Raw genomic sequence first — 17,552 nt, 5'->3', positions numbered from 1 at the left:
AAATCAAACCGCGTAGTAGGTGGGTATGTAAAACAGATGCAACTTCATGATTTTATTAAAAATTATACCTATGTATATGATTTATTTTGTGTGATACCTATATAATTTTATTTGCTGCTGTTAGGTTTCAATAAGTAGAAAAATAAATACTAACAATGGTTAAAACTAGTAGACAAAAAAGTAGTTCTTATAATTTTTGCTAGCATATAATACTTATATAAAAAAACACAGATATCGAAATAATTTTTAGAATCGGTTTAGTATAGATATTACTCTTAGAAACAAACTAATAATATATTAGCTTTAAGTTTTTATAATGTTTATTTGTATAGATAATGTTTGGATCTGACAATTACAAATAAATAAACTTAGGCCCAGGTGAGGAGGTTTGAATACGCGGTGCTCCATTCGGTGTGGGGCTACTCTTTCCACGTGGTGAATTTGGCACTCGTTCAGTAAACCAAATATTAATATTTTATCTAATTGTATTGCATTTCATAATGCCCTCGAGTTTGTACTATAGATACAGAGAGTGATCTCAAAAGCTGCTGTTTGATAATATTCGGTAGCGCTACCGCCATCTTTAATGGCTACCGTTTTAAATACATATAAGTTTTATCATTTTGAATGCTTACTTTTTAAATTTTATCGTAAAATGATAAAGATTTTAACTATAGTAAATATTTTTAAGTTAGAGTTTGTTTAGTTTCTGTTCGTATTGTAACAGTTTTGAATGGAATAATGAAAATACATAATTTAATAGACGCAGTTAAATACGAAATAATAGAAATCAAGAATATCGGCAGATAAGTACAGGTAAATTTTTATTTCATTTCCTTATAAGGTAACGTTTTCTGAAATTTTGACACTATCAGTTTGAATATTTTAATATAAGTATGATTATTGTTAATGATACATAATCAATATTAATATATTATTTTTAATTATTAATGAGAAGTTTTTTGCCATAAAAAAAAGTATCGATTCCTCTGTAGTCTGTAGTGACATCATGTTCACTCATACATTAATATTGTACTTGTGTGTAGTAGTCATAAACGTTTGCTTTGTTTGTAATATTTTTCATGTTCAATGTTCATTAGTCTAGATCCAACCATTGTACTTAGTGCTCGTAATAAATTAAATATATTTCTTTATTGAGTTTTTAATAACATTAAGTCAAAGGTAGGACATAACTAAAATTGATTCCAACCGTCCTACAAAGTTCTTACACCTCAAAAGTAACGAGTTCGAAAGTACTTGGTATCGATATAAAAGTATCGTTACCTTTGGGTATCGATACTTATTGCATATCCCTAATTGTCAGTTCACACTTCACTTATCACTTTGTGACTTTAGTGTAACCTAAAAACCCACGTTATTTATTTTTTTCAGGACAATAATATTAAATTTTAAAATAATTTTATTTGGGAAATATGGGTAAACGTAAAGGCAAATGTGTTAAAAGAAATTCGTCGACAAAACAAGCGGCAGAGCCTGAACATGTTGTCAAAGCGCCACATTCTTTTGTTATTCATAGAGGAAATTGTTCTAAAAATCTAATGGATCTTACAAAAGATTTTAGAAAGATAATGGAACCGTTTACTGCATCACAGTTGAAGGTATAGTTTAGTTCTAGACTCAAGTATATATTATGTCATGTTTATATTAGTTGAAAGGAAACATTTGTTACAAGAATCTTCAATAAATATATGTTGATAACGTTTATCACAACGCTATCTATTGTTACAGATATATAACTTATATAGTTATAAAGCCAAGATTTCTCTTGGTTTTTATCTTACAGTTTCATGACAGACAGATTGTAAGAGGTTAAAGGCGAAAGCGGTCCCTTCAATACACATTCATAATTTTTCTTGGATCATGACCAAAGCCAGCCACTGCTTACTCTCATTAGCATTTTCTGAATTATTAAAATTGTTAAGGTTAATTGATGCCTATAATCAATTCTTGCTTATTGATTGCGAGACTACTTTTAGAGCTGTTTGTGTAACATATAATATTTTTATATTTAATAGTGGTATTTTAGAAAGTAGATGTTTCATCCAGTTGAGACTTAAAAGAGTAGATTCTATTTTTGGAACAAATTAAAAAATCTAAGTCAACGAAAAAGTTGGTCCCTAATTTGAACTATTTAGATATCTACAAGTAATTCACCTAAACATGTTTATTTTTTTGCTGCAGGAGAGAAAGAAAAATACAATTAAAGATTTTTTGTCTGTATCTGGTTATCTCCACGTGTCACACATGATGGTATTTACAGAAACAGAACTTGGCACATATATGAGATTGGCAAGATTACCTCGAGGACCCACCCTCACTTTCAGGGTTCAGAATGTAAGCGATTCTTTTAGTTATAATTTAATAAAATAAAATAAATAAATAAAATAAAATAGCCTTTATTACTGTAAGTGTTAAAGTTCTAATTTATAGAAACATTAATAATCTCATTGTTATTCATTTAATATGTACTAAAACCTAATTTTTATTGCAGTACAGTTTAGCAAGAGATGTGGTGTCATCGCTCCGAAAACAGTATGTGAATGCTAGGGCATTTCAAAATGCACCATTAATAGTGCTAAATAGTTTTTCCGGTGAAGGCATGCACATGAAACTTATGGCTACAATGTTCCAGAACATGTTTCCTACAATAAACATAACAAATGTTAGTCAGTCGATCATCTGTTAAGTTTTATCTGTTTCTTAAAATGTATTTCATATTTAGGCTACTGGTTTTACAGGTGAAACTAAAAAATATAAGACGGTGTGTTTTAATGAACTACAACCCCACAACAAAACTGATTGACATGAGGCATTACATTATACGAGCTATACCTGTAGGATTGAATAAAGGTGTTAAAAAGGTAATTTAATTGAATGCAATATGTAGAGAAGAACTGGTTGCAAAGTATTCTTGGGTCTGCTAATAGTTTGTGCAATCAATATCATATACTGTTTTATATTTATTGATATTTGTAATTAATAAACTGAATAACTATATATTCCTGAGTAACATGTACTATATTTATGTCCAAATTTTTTAAATAATAACAATATTATGTCAGACCGAGCCTTAAGTGACCTTATTAATATTTTTTACATTAAAATTATGTAAAAAATTCGTAATTTATTATGTCTTACAGATGGTACAAGGAAAGATTCCTAATCTCAATCGATGTAAAGACATGTCAGAATTTTTTGATAAGTAAGTATATTTTAAAATGGAGGCAATTTATTAAATCTAAAAGATAAATAAAACAAATTGTTATCTACTAATACAGAGCAGCCCTTCTATCGGAAAGTGAGTATGAAGAGGATGCAACCAACCAGGTGACGCTACCTCAAAGTTTGGCGACTCGAGGGGCGGCTGAGAATTCTCAGTCAGCTATACGATTGGTTGAGCTCGGGCCAAGGATGTCTTTGCACCTGATTAAAGTAATTATTGTTTGTTTATAAACGCGCCGGTATTGCACTGGCCTGCAATTTGTATACAAATACTCATTTCAGGTTGAAGATGGTTTAATGGATGGTGAGGTTCTGTTCCATGAACTTGTAGAAAAGACAGATGAAGAAAAGGCGCTTATTAAAAAGAAACGGGAAGAGAAGAGGTTATATTGCTTAATTAATTTTTTAACTAAATTATCAATTGAATCCAAATAAAAACGTGTTCATCATGTTTCCATTTTCATTTCAGACGATTGAAAGAGAAACGTAAATCTCAACAAGATGAGAATGTCAAACGCAAACAAAAAGAGAAGGAAGACCTTAAACAAAAAGCTCTGGAGGGAATCAAAAAGAAGAAGGAGTTAACTGAGAATCAAAGGTGAGAAGAAATCATAGTTTTATTGAGTGGTTTGTTTGACCAATAATACTTTATCTAACGTGATGTCGATTCGCCTTTTCAGGCTGTCGGAGTTGGCGGACGCCGAGGGTCAGGAGCCGGAAGACGACGCCGTCTACTACCGCCAGGAGGTAGGCGCAGAACCCGAACCGGATCTTTTCAGCCGAAATCCTTCGAGGAAAAGAAAATCTGACGGCACCGACGAACCTAGAGGTTTCAAGAAAATGAGATTAGACAAGAAATTAAATAAAAAATATCAGAATAAAAACGAGAAAAGCACTACGAGAGCCACAGATCGGGATTCTAGAAATAGACAGCACGGCGGTGGAAAATTCCAAAATTCTGACTCGAGGAACAAACGGGCAGGAGGAAAATTTAATAAGTTTAACAAATTAGGGAACAGTAAATCAAAAGGGGGAAAGAGTAAAGGAAAGCAGAGAAAGTGATTATTTTCTCAAATAAAAGACTAAAAATATGTACTTTTTATTTTATTTATTAAAAAATATTATAAACATGATACCTTATTCTATTCGTGTAGATTGATCGTTCATTGATAACATTAAAGATTAACAAAATATGAAAGTTCTAATTAAACCTTTGGGAGCGTTCAAGTATTACGTAACGCAATTTGGGGGGAGGGGGGAGTCTTAAATTAAAACGTTACAGTATTTAAACAACGCGTTACGTAACATTTTTTATTTTAATAAAAAACTGGGGCATTAATTGGCAACCCTTTTCGTTTAACTTGTACGGGAATCCCTTTATTGTATTGTACGTTACTTTTATTTTTGCTTTCCTAAGTTTACTTAATAAAGATATTACTTTGTTTAACATGATTGTGTCTTTAATGTTACGTAACGTTAAGGGAGGGGAGGGGGGATACAGAAAAACGTAATGGGGGGAAAACCTCTAAAATCTTTAAAAATTGCGTTACGTAATACTTGAACGCTCCCTTTACAATTCAGCAATATTGATCAAAAACTGGAGAAGATCTCTAGTATTAAAAAGGCAATAACTTCGAAATGATAGTTCAGACTTGGCCTCACAACATAACGGACATCTCGTTCGCCGAGATCAAGTCGATAACAGATTCGACATTGAAAAAGATCAAATGAGAAACACGATGTCGTCCGCCATCATGACCTGGTTGTCGTGAGTCATCGCCGTGAGAGCGGCGGCCACCTCGGCCCGATCGAAAGGCGCGCTCGGGTGCTTCTCGTCCAGGTGGCGCACGATGCGCTCCAGAGGAAGGGAGTTGGCGCGCTCGTCCCGGAACAGCTGTTGCAGCGCGGCTTTGAAGAGGCTCAGCCTGGCGACGTCCAGCTCGAAGGCGGGCGCGGGCGGCGCGGCGGGCTCCGGGAGACCGCTCCTGGCGGCTCGCAGGATGGGCTGCGCCTCCTCGTCCGACGAGAACTCGTACGGATCGGCGCCGTCGCGGTCCTGCTGCATCGACAGATTAACTTTCGCCCTTTCGCTCTCGTCCGGCATGCGACGGTCGACGGACCGTCCTTTAACCGACGTACCGTTTTCCTCGTCCGTTTGGGCTTCGGCCGTCGGTCGGCGTCGCCGCCGTCGTCCGCCCCCTCGGCGGAGGACGCTCGACGCTTGCGCCGCTTCTCCTTTGCGAGCACCTGAAAGCGAAGTCGGAAATTAAAGGCCGACGGCGAGCGGCCGCATCGAGCGCGGAGGCGGGGCTCACCCTTTTGAAGTAGGCGAAGTGCACCAGGTGAATGGCGGCCAGGGCGTCGCGCTCCGACACGAGAGAGCTGAGCCGGCACTTGGCGTGGGCCGTGGCCAGGCGGATCAGCGTCTCCAGGGTTCGGGCCGTCACGGGCTGCGTCCTGGCCACGTCGGTCTCCGATTCGTCCCGGTTCCTCAGCTTGGCGTACTCGTCGGCGATGGCGTCGGAGGCTTCCTGCGTCAGTTTGGGCTTGATGAGCTTCGCGATGTGGATGTACTTCCGCATGAACTTGGTGCTGAAGATTTGGTCCTTCTTGTTCCGGCTCTTGCCGTGGAGGAGCGGGTCGTACTTTTCGTATATGGTGTCCGCCGCTTCCTGTAAGGTATTGGCTCGAGGTGAAGAGGTTTTCTCATATAAAATTCATTGTTTTTCGGCGAATCGACGGATTCAGGGACGAGACTTCACCTCCGCATCTTCGTCGTCGGGATTCTCCGTCGACAACATATCGACGCTGCAGCCCATCGGCAGCACTTCGCCGTCCCGCTCCTTCGGATTTCTGCAAAACGATAACGACGCGTTGAGACCCGCGCTACGCGTGTCGACGGCGAGCGCTCGAGGGAGACTCGCCTGTATCGGTGCATGCGCAGCACGTGCTCGGAGATGGCGTCGTCGTGGTCGGCGTCGGAGACGTCGAGCATGACGAAGAGCAGGTCGAAACGCGACAGCAGCGAATCCTGCAGGCCGATGTTCTCCATGGGTGTCTTGTAGCGGTCGTAGCGGCCGTAGACGGGGTTGGCGGCCGCCAGAACGGCGCAGCGCGCGTTGAGCGACGCGTGCACGCCAGCCTTGGCGATGGTGACGCGGCCTTGCTCCATGACCTCGTGGATGGCCGTGCGGTCCACGTCCGACATCTTGTCGAACTCGTCGATGCACACGACGCCGCGGTCCGCCAGCACCATGGCGCCGGCCTCGAGGCGTCGGTCTCCCGTGTCGGGATCCGTGGTCACGGCGGCCGTCAGCCCCACGCCCGACGAGCCGCGGCCCGTGGTGGTGATGGCGCGCGGAGCCGTCGACAGTACGTAGCGCAGCAGCTGCGACTTGGCCACCGACGGGTCTCCAATGAGCAAGATGTTGATGTCCCTGTTGGTCGAGTTGATGAGGACTCTTTACTCTGCCTTAATAGCTTTCGGTTGATCCCTATTCACATTGCTAATTGCTATACGTAGTATAGCACGGTACTCATATATTTTTAAAAGGAAAAAGAACTTACCCTCTCAGTCTTGTGCCATTGGGCAAGATCTTCTCCATCCCACCGAGTAGCTGACACAGAATAGCCATTTTGATGTATTCGTGACCGTGTATAGATGGTGCCAATGATTTACTCAAGAGCTCAAAGATGTCAGAATTGGTCCTCTTAGCGAGCCGCTTGCATAGTTTGATATCCTCCAAAGAAACATTGAGATTCATGTCTTTATTGATTTGGGTTATGTTGTTAGCTATTAGTATTGTTCTGGAGAAGAAGATATCATTGAATTATTTTAAATTGCATTTTGTGTTAACTATGTAATTTCAACCATAATTTTTTAAATCAAGACTAACCTAAAAGTACCCGCAGTAAAACTTCCTTGCTTTGATGGCAAGCATCGGTAATTGCCCACTATCTGCACTCTGTCCCCGGGTTTACACTTATCTACAAGATCATCATCGCACACTATATCCACACTCCTGGGAAGCTGCCCGGCCGGTGCCTTCTCAGGCATTTCCTGGACTGTCAATGTTTGATGGTCTTTATACCGTGACAGACCATACTCTGTTTCGAGAGGGTTGCCTTCATCATCCTAAAAAGAGTTTCTTTTAATTATAATCATATGTAGTATAGAAATGTACGAGATCAATCATCAATTATAGTAATGTCTAAAACACCTTAGTAGGATACACAGCCGTTGTGGGGAAGGCTTCAAATGATGTCAGATCAGTGTACTTCCTTTCCATAACCTTTTTTGTAGCTGGGCAATAATGGACACTACGAACTACCTTTGGCCGTACCAATGACACTCTTGTGACAATTCCTTCCACACATATTAAATTACCCAGATACCTAAAATATTTAAAAAAAAATTGAAAATGAACACTGAATCTTAGGAAAAGAACTAATCTCGAATGTTTTTTACCTAGAAGTTAAACTCCGTGGCGTAACATGTTTTGTACCAAAGCTCCCTGAAAAGGCAACAAAAAACTCTTCCTGGTCCTTAGCATATGTTGGGTCTATAGATGATACATATTCTTTCAAAGCTCGCTGGAATGCTATTTGTTCTTCAAATGCATTGTCCAACAAGTTTTTAGCCCTATCAGGATTTTTTCTCCTCAAATCATTTATATTAACAATAAGACGCTTGCACTTTTCACTTATCATTTGTTTCACTCTATTCATATATATACCTTGATCTTCCTGAAACGAAAAGTAAATATTTATATACAACTTTGTTATATATTGCTGTTGGACCTCCAACAACAAAATGTAACAAAGTTGATAAATAAGAAATTTACCTCATCATCAAGAAATTCCAGATATTCCCTTTGTAGATCCCGTAGCCTTTGATCAAAGTCACCGTCTTCCATTATAGTATGGTTAAGGGAAAAGCCTCGTAAAAAGCCGCCAAATAAGTAATTACAAGTATAGTATTATGTCAAGTTGAAAATTGAACTTTTAAGTTTTTAAAAGTTAATTTTCAACAAGCTAAATGAATTATGAAACTAACAAATTTTGACAGATTTAGAATTAAGCGCGAAAATGTATGCACAGATAACGAATCTTATGATACAGTTATAGAGATATTTGACTTATTTGGTGGCGTGGATACGTGGTGGTGAAAATTGCCCAAAAAAAAGGGATTTTGATTTTTTACTCAGACGACAAATCAATTCGCAAAGGAACGCGTTATTAATAAGTTTTACCGAAAATCACTGCACTAGTAATAAAAAACTTTAGAGGTGTCAAGGGACACCCGGATGGAACGAAATTCCTTTCGATTAATTTATATGTTAATTGGTATCATAACAGTATGATAGATTTTCTCGACACCAATCTTACGACGAAAAAAAAAGCCAACATCACGAGGTGTTCTCAGGCGGTCACCCATCCAAGTACTGACCTCGCCCGACGTTGCTTAACTTCGGTGATCGGACGAGAACCGGTGTATTACAATAGCAAATAGCAAAAAAGTGTCGTGACAACTTTTCGTAAGAATTTTTTCCGTCTAGCCCCCTTTCACAACGCGCGATAAGGAACTTCGTTCCAAAACTTAAATATTCTTCATTTTTGAAGTTATACTTCTTTAGGCGCGTTATGAAAAATTTATGAGAGTGAAATTTTACTATGCACGCGCACCGTGACACAAAATTAACAGAATGAAGTTGCCCACGGAAGATGCTACGGCATTGGACATAATTTTTAAACAACATTCGAATAATAATAGAATTTATGTTACACTTAATGTAAGAGAATAATAATAAATATTTATTTATTTGATTTTTCCAATGTAAACTGAACTTTAATGACTCCTTTTCCAGTCTTTGATTATTTAATTGTAATTAATTATTTGCATGCAATCGAAAACTATTTTTAATAATGCCAAAGAACTAAAGAAGTACAACTTCTTACGCACGTACATAAGTACACGCACCCTTTTTTTATGTTTTAAATTAGAATTATTCCTCCTTCGAAAATATTTTAAACATAAATAATTTCTTAAAAATATGATCCTTTCAATTACGTTGTATGTTGAGAATAAAGTAATTTTAATGATTCCCTAAATGCAATCTCGAGTCGAGATCGTTAATCTTTATCGAGACATATCCACTTGGCAGGTATGAGTTCCACCAATTTAAATTAATATATTAAGAGTTATTACAATTATTTGATTTATATGACAATTATTTGCATGAAATGCTTTTAGATTTTTCTACTAGTTAGATTATAGATACCGTTTCAGACGGCTGAAATGTGATTTATGACAGTTTAAAGAGGCCTTATCACATACCTACCAGAAAGTTGAAATTTAAGTAAAATTATCCTCATTTTCAGAAGACTGAAACATTTTTCAGGCTTTTGCAGAAAAACTGTAGTCACATGATACTATCCAAATTCCCTGACTTGTAACAATTCAATTTAATTCAAGTTCTATAATAATTTATTGCCAATTGGAGATAGAAAATTAACTTATATTTGACAATTTAATATCGTAGACTATAGTAAATTAGACATATACTGTGTATTAGACGGAGGTGTAAAATTCGTTCATCGTTGCGTATTTTACTATTTTTCTATTCTTTGTAAACATCTACATTTTTAAAAGCTTACAATTTACAAACCATCTTGTAAGTTGTAAATTGTAATCATAAACTAAATGAATTAGTCTGTTAAACCTATTATTTTAATTTTCGTGTCTTGGAATTGGAATTTATAAATTAACATGTCGGAAGTAAACTCGGATACAAACCCATCTCCGACCCATAATAAGAATATACGAACAAAGTTAAAAATATTAGCCTTACATGGATACAGACAGAATGGAACTTTGTTTAGCGGAAAAATAGGTTCCTTTCGAAAGACAGTGTCAAAATATGCTCAGCTAGTTTTTATTTCTGCTCCACATAAGGTTTTTACTGACGATGGAGCCGGGGATGAAGGTACAAACAATAAAAAACAATTTAAAATCAAATTAATTTAAAAATAATATAAAGGCATCAGCACCGTGTAAAATCTTTATATATTTGACATCATTTAAAAAAGTCATACATTCAATATTCTGTTTTATAATGCATCTGTATAAAAATAAAACAAATTTATTAGTTATAAATTAAGCCTCATCATTATATTCCCTAATATGTCTTAAATTTCTAGTGTTATGAGACTTAGTTATTTATAATAAATAAATTAACGCATTAAGGTCTTATTAAAAGATTCTAAAATTCATTTATAGATGTTCGCTCGTGGTGGTTCAATGCAGAAGACAATACATACAGTGGCAAATGCTTAGGAGGGCCAGCCATAGGCTTTGAGGTTACTTTAAGACTAATAGAAGATGTGGTTAAGGAGTATGGACCATTTGATGGATTAATGGGTTTTTCTCAAGGAGCTTGTCTTGTTGGCCTGCTTGCAGCTATGCAACAGAAAGGGTGTAGGTTTAATAAATTTTTTTTTATTAATTAAACTAATTAAATAAATTAGTTTTATTCATATAAATGTATGTTTTAGATCTGCCATACACTTTCAAGTTTGCAATATTTGCATCAGGATTTCGTTCTGGTAGTTTAGTGCATAAAGGATTTTATGACGAAGATATAGATTTACCTTCTTTGCATGTTTATGGGGAAAGTGATTCTATTATACCTAAAGGTAATGAAATGATAGAGAACTATGTCATTAATTTTCTTATTGTAATACCAAATGATTATTGCATTTGCTGGCAAGTTTTCACTTAGTATAATCATTATTTTTGTTTCAGAAATGAGCGAGTCTCTAATAAATCTATTTACAAAGCCAATAGTTGCAGAACATTCTGGAGGTCATTACGTGGCTTGCTCAGGTTCTATTAAAGATGCTTATCTAGATTTCTTACATGATAGATATGAAGATATTATAGAAAGCGAGAAATTACAAAAAAAAGACTAAACATTGTTAGTACTGATTTATGTTCCATAAAAATATGATAAGTATTTTTTGCTTAAATTATTATTATTATATTATAAATACACTTAAATAAGATTATTCATAAAACCTGTGAGAATGTCTGTATATACAGGATGTTTGAAGGAGTAGTTCATAAAAATAACGGCAGCCGAGTTTTATCATTGGTTGAAGAGAAACTTCTCATAACTTCTGTTGTATGATAACTGGAATTTTTTTTGCTAAGTAGCCATCCATCACAACATTATCAAACAAACTTGACTTTTCTTAAAAGGCTGACAATGCAACCTTCTGCTCTTGTATGTGTGCATGACAAGTCACATTAAGAGTTCAGATGCGCCTCTTTCCGAAAAAGTCAGTTGGATACAATACAAAAAGATTTATTTAATTTGCTGTCTGTCCATATGTGCACGCTAATCTCTAAATCTATTTCTCATCGTACTAAATTAATAATTTTATGTATGCCCTATGGTGCCCCCGGTTTTGTGACCAATTGTCACCCCCAAATAGGTGTCTTCCAAGGCACGTCTCGATCCAGGAATCGTAGGCGTGGTGGTAGCCTTCCTTCGCCGCAGGCCATCGCCTGAGTCTTGCTGGGGTTCTCGGCGAATCTCCACTTGTTCAGCCACTCTGGCAGGAGGTCTAGAGAGCGTTGGATCTTCGCTTCAGCTTGCTTGGTGGTGAGCGCTGTGGCCACGTATAGTCGGCGTAGAGATTCCCGTATAGAAGCAGCCAGCGCTGCTATCCACCTCTTGGGCAGATGGCGCAGCGCCTGGTGTGTGATGCCGTCCGGTCCTGGGGCCTTCCTGGGTCGCAGTTCAGAGATCGTCTTCCGCACTTGTGATGGCGAGAAGAAGATCTGGGCTTCCCCACCCGGATAGGGCACACAAGCCGAGCCGCGGCAGAGTTCTCCACCTCTGCCACGCGCGGAGGGGATGTCGCAGGGTTCGGCGTAGTGTGAGTCGTATGTCATGAATGAGTGAACGGTTGAGATGAATTGTTTTGTCTTATTCTTCCATCCCATGTAGGACAATGACAATAATAAAAATCGTGTCTGATGAGCAACTGATTAAATCGATACTATTGAATGAGTGACAGTGACTGTTCACTCATCACTGTGACATATTATTGTAATTGGTTTTTGTTTGCTTAAATAGCTTGACTTTTTGAAGTTATTGATGTTATACTTCGTTAGGCGCGTTATGAAAAATTGATGAGAGTGAAATTTTACGATGCGCGCGCACCGTTACACAAAATTAACAGAATGAAGTTGCCATAATACATATTATACATAATTTAAAAACAACATTTGAATAATAATAAACAATTATTTATTTAATTTTTCAAATGTAAACTGAACTTTATTGACTATAATGACTCCTTTTCCAGTCTTTGATTATTTAATTGTAATTTATTATTTGCTTGCAATCAAAAACTATTTTTAATAATGCTAAAGAAGTATAACTTCTTACGCGCGTACATAAGTAAGTACACGCACCCTTTTTTATTTATTTTTTTATGGTCGAAAGACCTGCGCCATAGAGACAATGGATTCGTACATAAAGGGACTAACAGTAAAGAACAGAATCCTCAAATGAAGTGGTACAATGTATTAACTCATTTTATGAAATGAGGTGGGACATACAAACACATCAATTTCGTTTGTCCTACCCATCACTAGTTCGGCGAGAACTGCCGCTGCCCGTGTGCATGTGCCACAACTTGTTTTATAATCTATTCCGTACTTCGTCTCGACCATCCCACTTCGGGCAGATGTTCCACGTCAATTCGTAAATAACCGAACGAGTCAAATAAGCAAATATGGTACATGCCCGCAGCAAAATCCTTAAAAATATGTTTATATATTTCATAGAAGTGGTTAGAATTTAATTAAATAAATATTAAAAGCTAACACTGTGTGGGTATATATTTCAAATTAGTTAAGAATTGTATTGCAAACTTGTTAATCTAAAATTGTTGTAAGATTTATGAGGGTGGAACGGGTTGGGTGTGAAAATAATGCGATCGAATCTGATGATACTGATTATGCAGGAGTCTCGGGGACCTTGATTGGAACACCTCCAAGTAATTTTAGCTGCCGGAAATGCGTCAAAGTATTTTAAAAAAAAATTTAAAGTTTTGTGAAATGTATTGAAATTTGTAAACAATCCACCATTATCTACTTTTCTATTGGTTATAATAGATGTGTCATTCTCGTTTTCTGTTGGTTATAAGTGATGTGACATTCTCGGTAAATTAATCGGATCGATTATTTTCTCATTTGTTAATTTTATAGTTGAACCTAATTTAATCATTACTTGTCAAATGTACATACATTACATTAACTTCATGTTTCAATTAGTGTATGGTTCCGAAAATTTTGAAATTATTCAAAAAGTACCCAAAACCGAATCAGAGCACCCCACTATTCACGTGGTCTTGTCTGCCTTACCCCTAGAGTGTATATAAATAATCGGAGGCGCGGAGGAAGAGTAAGAGGCAATGGATGACGAGATTCCTTAAGTTATCCCTAATAAAATATAAAAAAATTGAGCTTTATACTTTAACGAATTTAAGGTACTATTTTATACACCTTTACTACCTGTTATCTGCCAAAGTAACCCCTACCCAAACTCTATAGTCCCTGGTCGTTCTTACCTGTATAGGGGACACGCACAGAAGAACTTTCAGCTTTTATAAAATGACGAAGGTCTGGCAGTCCTGGGCTCTTGGGATATATTCGATTTCAACACAAAAGCTGTCAGTCTAAAAAAAAATGATGGAGCGAAACGACATTAGGATTCGGCAAAAGACAGCTTCGTTGATGATGCATTATTGATTTTCAAGTATCATTCTAAATCGTCCAATTACCTCGACGACATGAATTTATCAAACTTCTTCAAGTCGATGTCCGAAAAAGTTATACTGAATTTATCAGGGAAATCTCTTGTGGCAATGGATAATAATGCTCCTTACTTCTGCACTCAAACTATAACTCCAACTTTGAGCAGCTTAAAAGCAGACATACAGGAGTTGTTACGAAAAAATGGGTTTATTTTACTATTGGACAAATGCAATGCAATGCTCCAGTAAAATATAGGGCCATCAATATACACCGTAGATGAAATTTATAATGTCACTTTAAAATTAAAATCACATCGTTCTTTGATAGCTCAAACGGATATACAATTAGTAAGGTTAACCACACGGATCCTATTCTTACGACGTGTTCGTACTTTAAATTAGTTCAAAAATCAGGAACGTGTTTAGTGATATACAATAGCAAAAAAACTGTATTTGGCGTGTTTTTGAAATTTCCCCTAAAAAACCCCAATTCTGCCCCTAACTCGGTCGAGAAACCCCTAAATCTAGGGGGAAATCCTCTGATATGGCAACACTTAATCAAAGTAGCCTAGGGGTACGTCGCCGACTCCATCTGGCAACACTGGTTCGGTGTTATTACTTAAACTGTCTTATAGTTTATGCAGTCTTCCACCTTGCTTATGATTTCAATACTAAAATACAAATTTTAAATTTTTAATAGAAAAGTCATGGCTCGGCGATATTTGTTATGGTTTGCGCAGGAGCATTTGGACTTTCGGCATGCGGTATGCATTATACTTTTTACTAACCTCTTATTAACAGTTTTAGTAAACTTTTATTAAATTTTACGTATAATTTTTATTTATACATTCCAGGAAATGCATAGCATTATTTCTATGCTAAATATACCAATAAAATTTATTGAAAATCCATCAATTAATCTCCCCTATTGGATAGTGGAACTCCCTTCCGAACTTTGTGCTAAGCAGATAGCGTCAAGATCTGTATTATTGAAAAATTGTCTAGAATTGTGGTCCAGGGCTAAGAGCGAAGCTAAGTTACACGAAAACTTAAAAAGTGCTGTAAAAAATAAGTCTGGAAAATGGATAATTCCAAATAATAATATGGAAATAAGTGAATCACATATTTGCCCAAGTGAACTTCTAGATGCTGTTAGTGATCCAAATAAATCCTTCAAAGTGGAAGTCGAAACATTCTGCAAGCATTTTACTATGAAGCAGAAAGTTGAAAAGATTGAGGTGTGTTCATCTATTTAATTTTATTTATCTATGAATTCCTTTTCAAAATACTATCATTAAATATTGAATAACATATTTTTTTTTAGTTATATGAACATCATTAAAATAGAACCTTTATTCATAACTGGTGTTAAAAGAAAACAGGAGTAAATATTAACATTGTTGGTATTTTTAGAATTTCAGTTATTTACCTTTAGGAGGTGCAGTAAACCTAAACAAACCAGATGTAACATTTTCTTATATTGAGTTTTATGGAGTAGATCCTAATAATGTTCCGCAACAACCGTGTGACTTATTTTTTGGGAAATGGGTAAACATATTTTGAATTCTTACATTTAAAGTGAATTAACATTGTTTTATATAAATAATTTATAATTTTAAATAACATATTTTTATTATTTAGATAGCAGATGGTCAAAGAGATCTTATAAAAGTCCACACTCTTAAAAAACGTGAATTCATTGGAAATACAAGTATGGATGCTCAACTGGCAATTATAATGGCGAATCAGGCACAAATAGCACCCGGTGATGTGGTTTTAGATCCATTCGTAGGATCTGGCTCTTTGTTGGTTTCAGCAGCACATTTTGGTGGTTACATATGGGGAGCTGATATAGATTTCATGATGTTACATGCTCGAACCCGGCCCACTAGGGTAGGGCAAAAGGTACAACGTATGTATTTAATAATATATTAAGTTCTTATTTACATAATTTCAGTTTTCAACTCATTTGTCTGTTTTGTAGAATGAATGGTGGAAAGTACATGAAAACTAACATGTCAGGAAATGCTAAACAGTGGTAATTTTAACTTAATTATGTTAGCCCCTAATTAAATCTATGTGATCTTCGCAGGTACGAAACAAGGAGGAAAGTATAAGGGGAAACCTGAGACAGTATGGTATCGGGTCTCAGTACTTAGATGTGCTGGTCAGTGATTTTTCACTACCGTTGTGGCGACAGGACATAAAGTTTGATGCCTTAATAACTGATCGTAAGTTTTCAGAAACAATAACAATCATCACGTAGACAAGTAAAATAATAATTTAATCTTAATTTTAAGCTCCGTATGGTGTCAGGGAGCCAGCAGAGAAGATCGGTATTGAGAGAGACAACTATACTTTATCTGAGCAACATTTAGACAACCACATACCATCTAAAGTTGAATATGGCCTGCCGCACATCTACAGTGACCTCTTGAACTTTGCCGCTCAACACTTGAATATTGGGAGAAGACTCGTTTGCTGGTATCCTCTTGTAAGGTATCTTTTATCATACACGGCAAGCATTGTGGACTTAGTAGTGTTAATTTAAGAGGTTTATTGCTATTCTTTAATTGCACAGCCTATAAAAATTGATGAAAATAAAACACCATATTATCTGGTATAATAGAGACGAATATTTAGAAGAACAGCTCCCGTCCCATCCTTGTATGCAGTTGGTGGGCAATAGTGAGCAAGTCCTGTCCAAGATGACGGCCAGGCGACTGCTCACGTACCAGAAGATCAGCGACGATATCCCCAACATGCCCCACGACCCACACGGGGCTGCCCATAACTTCAGGTAGGCTAAAATTTCACTATTACTATTATTTTTTCTGTAGCTACTCAATATTATTTACTCATACCTTTAATATTCAGGGACAAGTACTTTGCTGTAGGAGAAATATCGAGACGAGAAAAAAAAGAGAGACGAGCTGAGGAAATAGCAAAAACTGCCTCCTACTTGGCAAAACGGGAAGAATGTAACAAGGAATAAATTTTGTTACTGCTGTATTAATCTTTTATTACTTTAACTTCTATCTATGAACCGATCACGTTGTTTACATTTTGTGGGCGCTTTTAAAGTAAAAGAGAAAAACAAAATCTATTGTAACTGTTTGTCGTGGCTGAGATTACTAATGATCAAATCTCACTACAACTTCAGCTAAACATTTATTTATTTTATAAATCTAATAAACATATAATTAAAAAAATAAATAAACATATCAAGGGGACACGATTTAAATGATATTTACTATTATAATCGTGTATAACAAAATAAATGCTTTTCTAATAGTTGCTAAAGTCGCTCGCGTCTGGCCATATAGAGGATTTAGGTAATCGCCACATTTATAAATACATATAAAAGTGACGAATGTTGAATGAGCTAAATGTATAGCTTTGGCTCATACAATATAATATTATTTTATAATAAAAAACCTTTTATCGGCATTATTATTAATTAAAAAATTGGAGACGAA

General features: G+C 36.5%; 4 protein-coding genes across 10 annotated transcripts; 3 read left to right on the top strand and 1 right to left on the bottom strand.

The window, feature by feature from the left end:
• The first annotated feature begins 1,330 nt into the window (after positions 1-1,330).
• Positions 1,331-4,338, top strand: LOC125049463 (protein Peter pan). The gene is made up of 9 exons (XM_047648776.1): positions 1,331-1,619; positions 2,203-2,355; positions 2,513-2,683; positions 2,760-2,882; positions 3,162-3,223; positions 3,300-3,453; positions 3,526-3,626; positions 3,713-3,841; positions 3,924-4,338. Exons 1-9 carry the CDS (start codon positions 1,434-1,436, stop codon positions 4,303-4,305), a joined length of 1,461 nt encoding a protein of 486 aa, XP_047504732.1. The 5' UTR covers positions 1,331-1,433; the 3' UTR covers positions 4,306-4,338.
• Positions 4,333-8,280, bottom strand: LOC125049461 (DNA replication licensing factor Mcm3). 2 transcript variants are annotated; one of them, XM_047648770.1, is made up of 10 exons: positions 8,088-8,280; positions 7,712-7,989; positions 7,464-7,638; positions 7,140-7,378; positions 6,811-7,050; positions 6,168-6,680; positions 6,006-6,096; positions 5,559-5,915; positions 5,383-5,490; positions 4,333-5,305 (listed from the first exon to the last, which is right to left on the bottom strand). In XM_047648770.1, exons 1-10 carry the CDS (start codon positions 8,157-8,159, stop codon positions 4,967-4,969), a joined length of 2,412 nt encoding a protein of 803 aa, XP_047504726.1. In that variant the 5' UTR covers positions 8,160-8,280; the 3' UTR covers positions 4,333-4,966. The 2 variants fall into 2 exon arrangements, with proteins under 2 accessions (XP_047504726.1, XP_047504727.1); XM_047648771.1 differs by having other exon boundaries at positions 4,333-5,302.
• Positions 8,281-9,871: 1,591 nt separating this feature from the next.
• LOC125049465 (esterase CG5412) lies at positions 9,872-11,271 on the top strand. The gene is made up of 4 exons (XM_047648778.1): positions 9,872-10,229; positions 10,523-10,720; positions 10,798-10,938; positions 11,048-11,271. Exons 1-4 carry the CDS (start codon positions 10,013-10,015, stop codon positions 11,212-11,214), a joined length of 723 nt encoding a protein of 240 aa, XP_047504734.1. The 5' UTR covers positions 9,872-10,012; the 3' UTR covers positions 11,215-11,271.
• Positions 11,272-12,917: 1,646 nt separating this feature from the next.
• On the top strand, positions 12,918-17,085 carry LOC125049462 (tRNA (guanine(10)-N2)-methyltransferase homolog). Of its 6 annotated transcripts, none has more exons than XR_007117008.1 (8): positions 12,918-14,837; positions 14,928-15,311; positions 15,487-15,621; positions 15,715-15,978; positions 16,166-16,304; positions 16,374-16,567; positions 16,717-16,873; positions 16,951-17,085. XR_007117008.1 is itself a non-coding variant. In XM_047648772.1 (8 exons), exons 1-8 carry the CDS (start codon positions 14,781-14,783, stop codon positions 17,066-17,068), a joined length of 1,467 nt encoding a protein of 488 aa, XP_047504728.1. In that variant the 5' UTR covers position 14,780; the 3' UTR covers positions 17,069-17,085. The 6 variants fall into 6 exon arrangements, 3 of the variants coding, with proteins under 3 accessions (XP_047504730.1, XP_047504731.1, XP_047504728.1); XR_007117009.1 differs by having other exon boundaries at positions 16,703-16,873; XR_007117010.1 differs by having other exon boundaries at positions 16,374-16,572.
• Positions 17,086-17,552: the final 467 nt, after the last annotated feature.

Source organism: Pieris napi, chromosome 5, assembly GCF_905475465.1.
Source record: "Pieris napi chromosome 5, ilPieNapi1.2, whole genome shotgun sequence".
Taxonomy (NCBI): Eukaryota; Metazoa; Arthropoda; class Insecta; order Lepidoptera; family Pieridae; genus Pieris; species Pieris napi.
Note: the sequence above shows the minus strand (reverse complement) of the source record. Positions and strands in the feature narration are given on the sequence as shown.

Excerpts from the sequence above, each read along its gene's own strand:
- LOC125049463 (XM_047648776.1), top strand. The coding sequence starts at position 1,434 with ATGGGTAAACGTAAAGGCAAATGTGTTAAAAGAAATTCGTCGACAAAA. Across the intron at positions 3,224-3,299 it reads ATGTCAGAATTTTTTGATAA|AGCAGCCCTTCTATCGGAAA; the intron begins GTAAGTATATTT and ends CTACTAATACAG. Across the intron at positions 3,627-3,712 it reads AAGAAACGGGAAGAGAAGAG|ACGATTGAAAGAGAAACGTA; the intron begins GTTATATTGCTT and ends TTTTCATTTCAG.
- LOC125049462 (XM_047648772.1), top strand. The coding sequence starts at position 14,781 with ATGGCTCGGCGATATTTGTTATGGTTTGCGCAGGAGCATTTGGACTTT. Across the intron at positions 15,312-15,486 it reads AGAAAGTTGAAAAGATTGAG|AATTTCAGTTATTTACCTTT; the intron begins GTGTGTTCATCT and ends TGGTATTTTTAG. Across the intron at positions 16,573-16,702 it reads TGCTGGTATCCTCTTGTAAG|AGACGAATATTTAGAAGAAC; the intron begins GTATCTTTTATC and ends CTGGTATAATAG.
- LOC125049465 (XM_047648778.1), top strand. The coding sequence starts at position 10,013 with ATGTCGGAAGTAAACTCGGATACAAACCCATCTCCGACCCATAATAAG. Across the intron at positions 10,721-10,797 it reads AGCTATGCAACAGAAAGGGT|ATCTGCCATACACTTTCAAG; the intron begins GTAGGTTTAATA and ends TGTATGTTTTAG. Across the intron at positions 10,939-11,047 it reads TGATTCTATTATACCTAAAG|AAATGAGCGAGTCTCTAATA; the intron begins GTAATGAAATGA and ends TTTTTGTTTCAG.
- LOC125049461 (XM_047648770.1), bottom strand. The coding sequence starts at position 8,159 with ATGGAAGACGGTGACTTTGATCAAAGGCTACGGGATCTACAAAGGGAA. Across the intron at positions 7,379-7,463 it reads CGGCTGTGTATCCTACTAAG|GATGATGAAGGCAACCCTCT; the intron begins GTGTTTTAGACA and ends AACTCTTTTTAG. Across the intron at positions 5,916-6,005 it reads CCGACGACGAAGATGCGGAG|GAAGCGGCGGACACCATATA; the intron begins GTGAAGTCTCGT and ends AATACCTTACAG.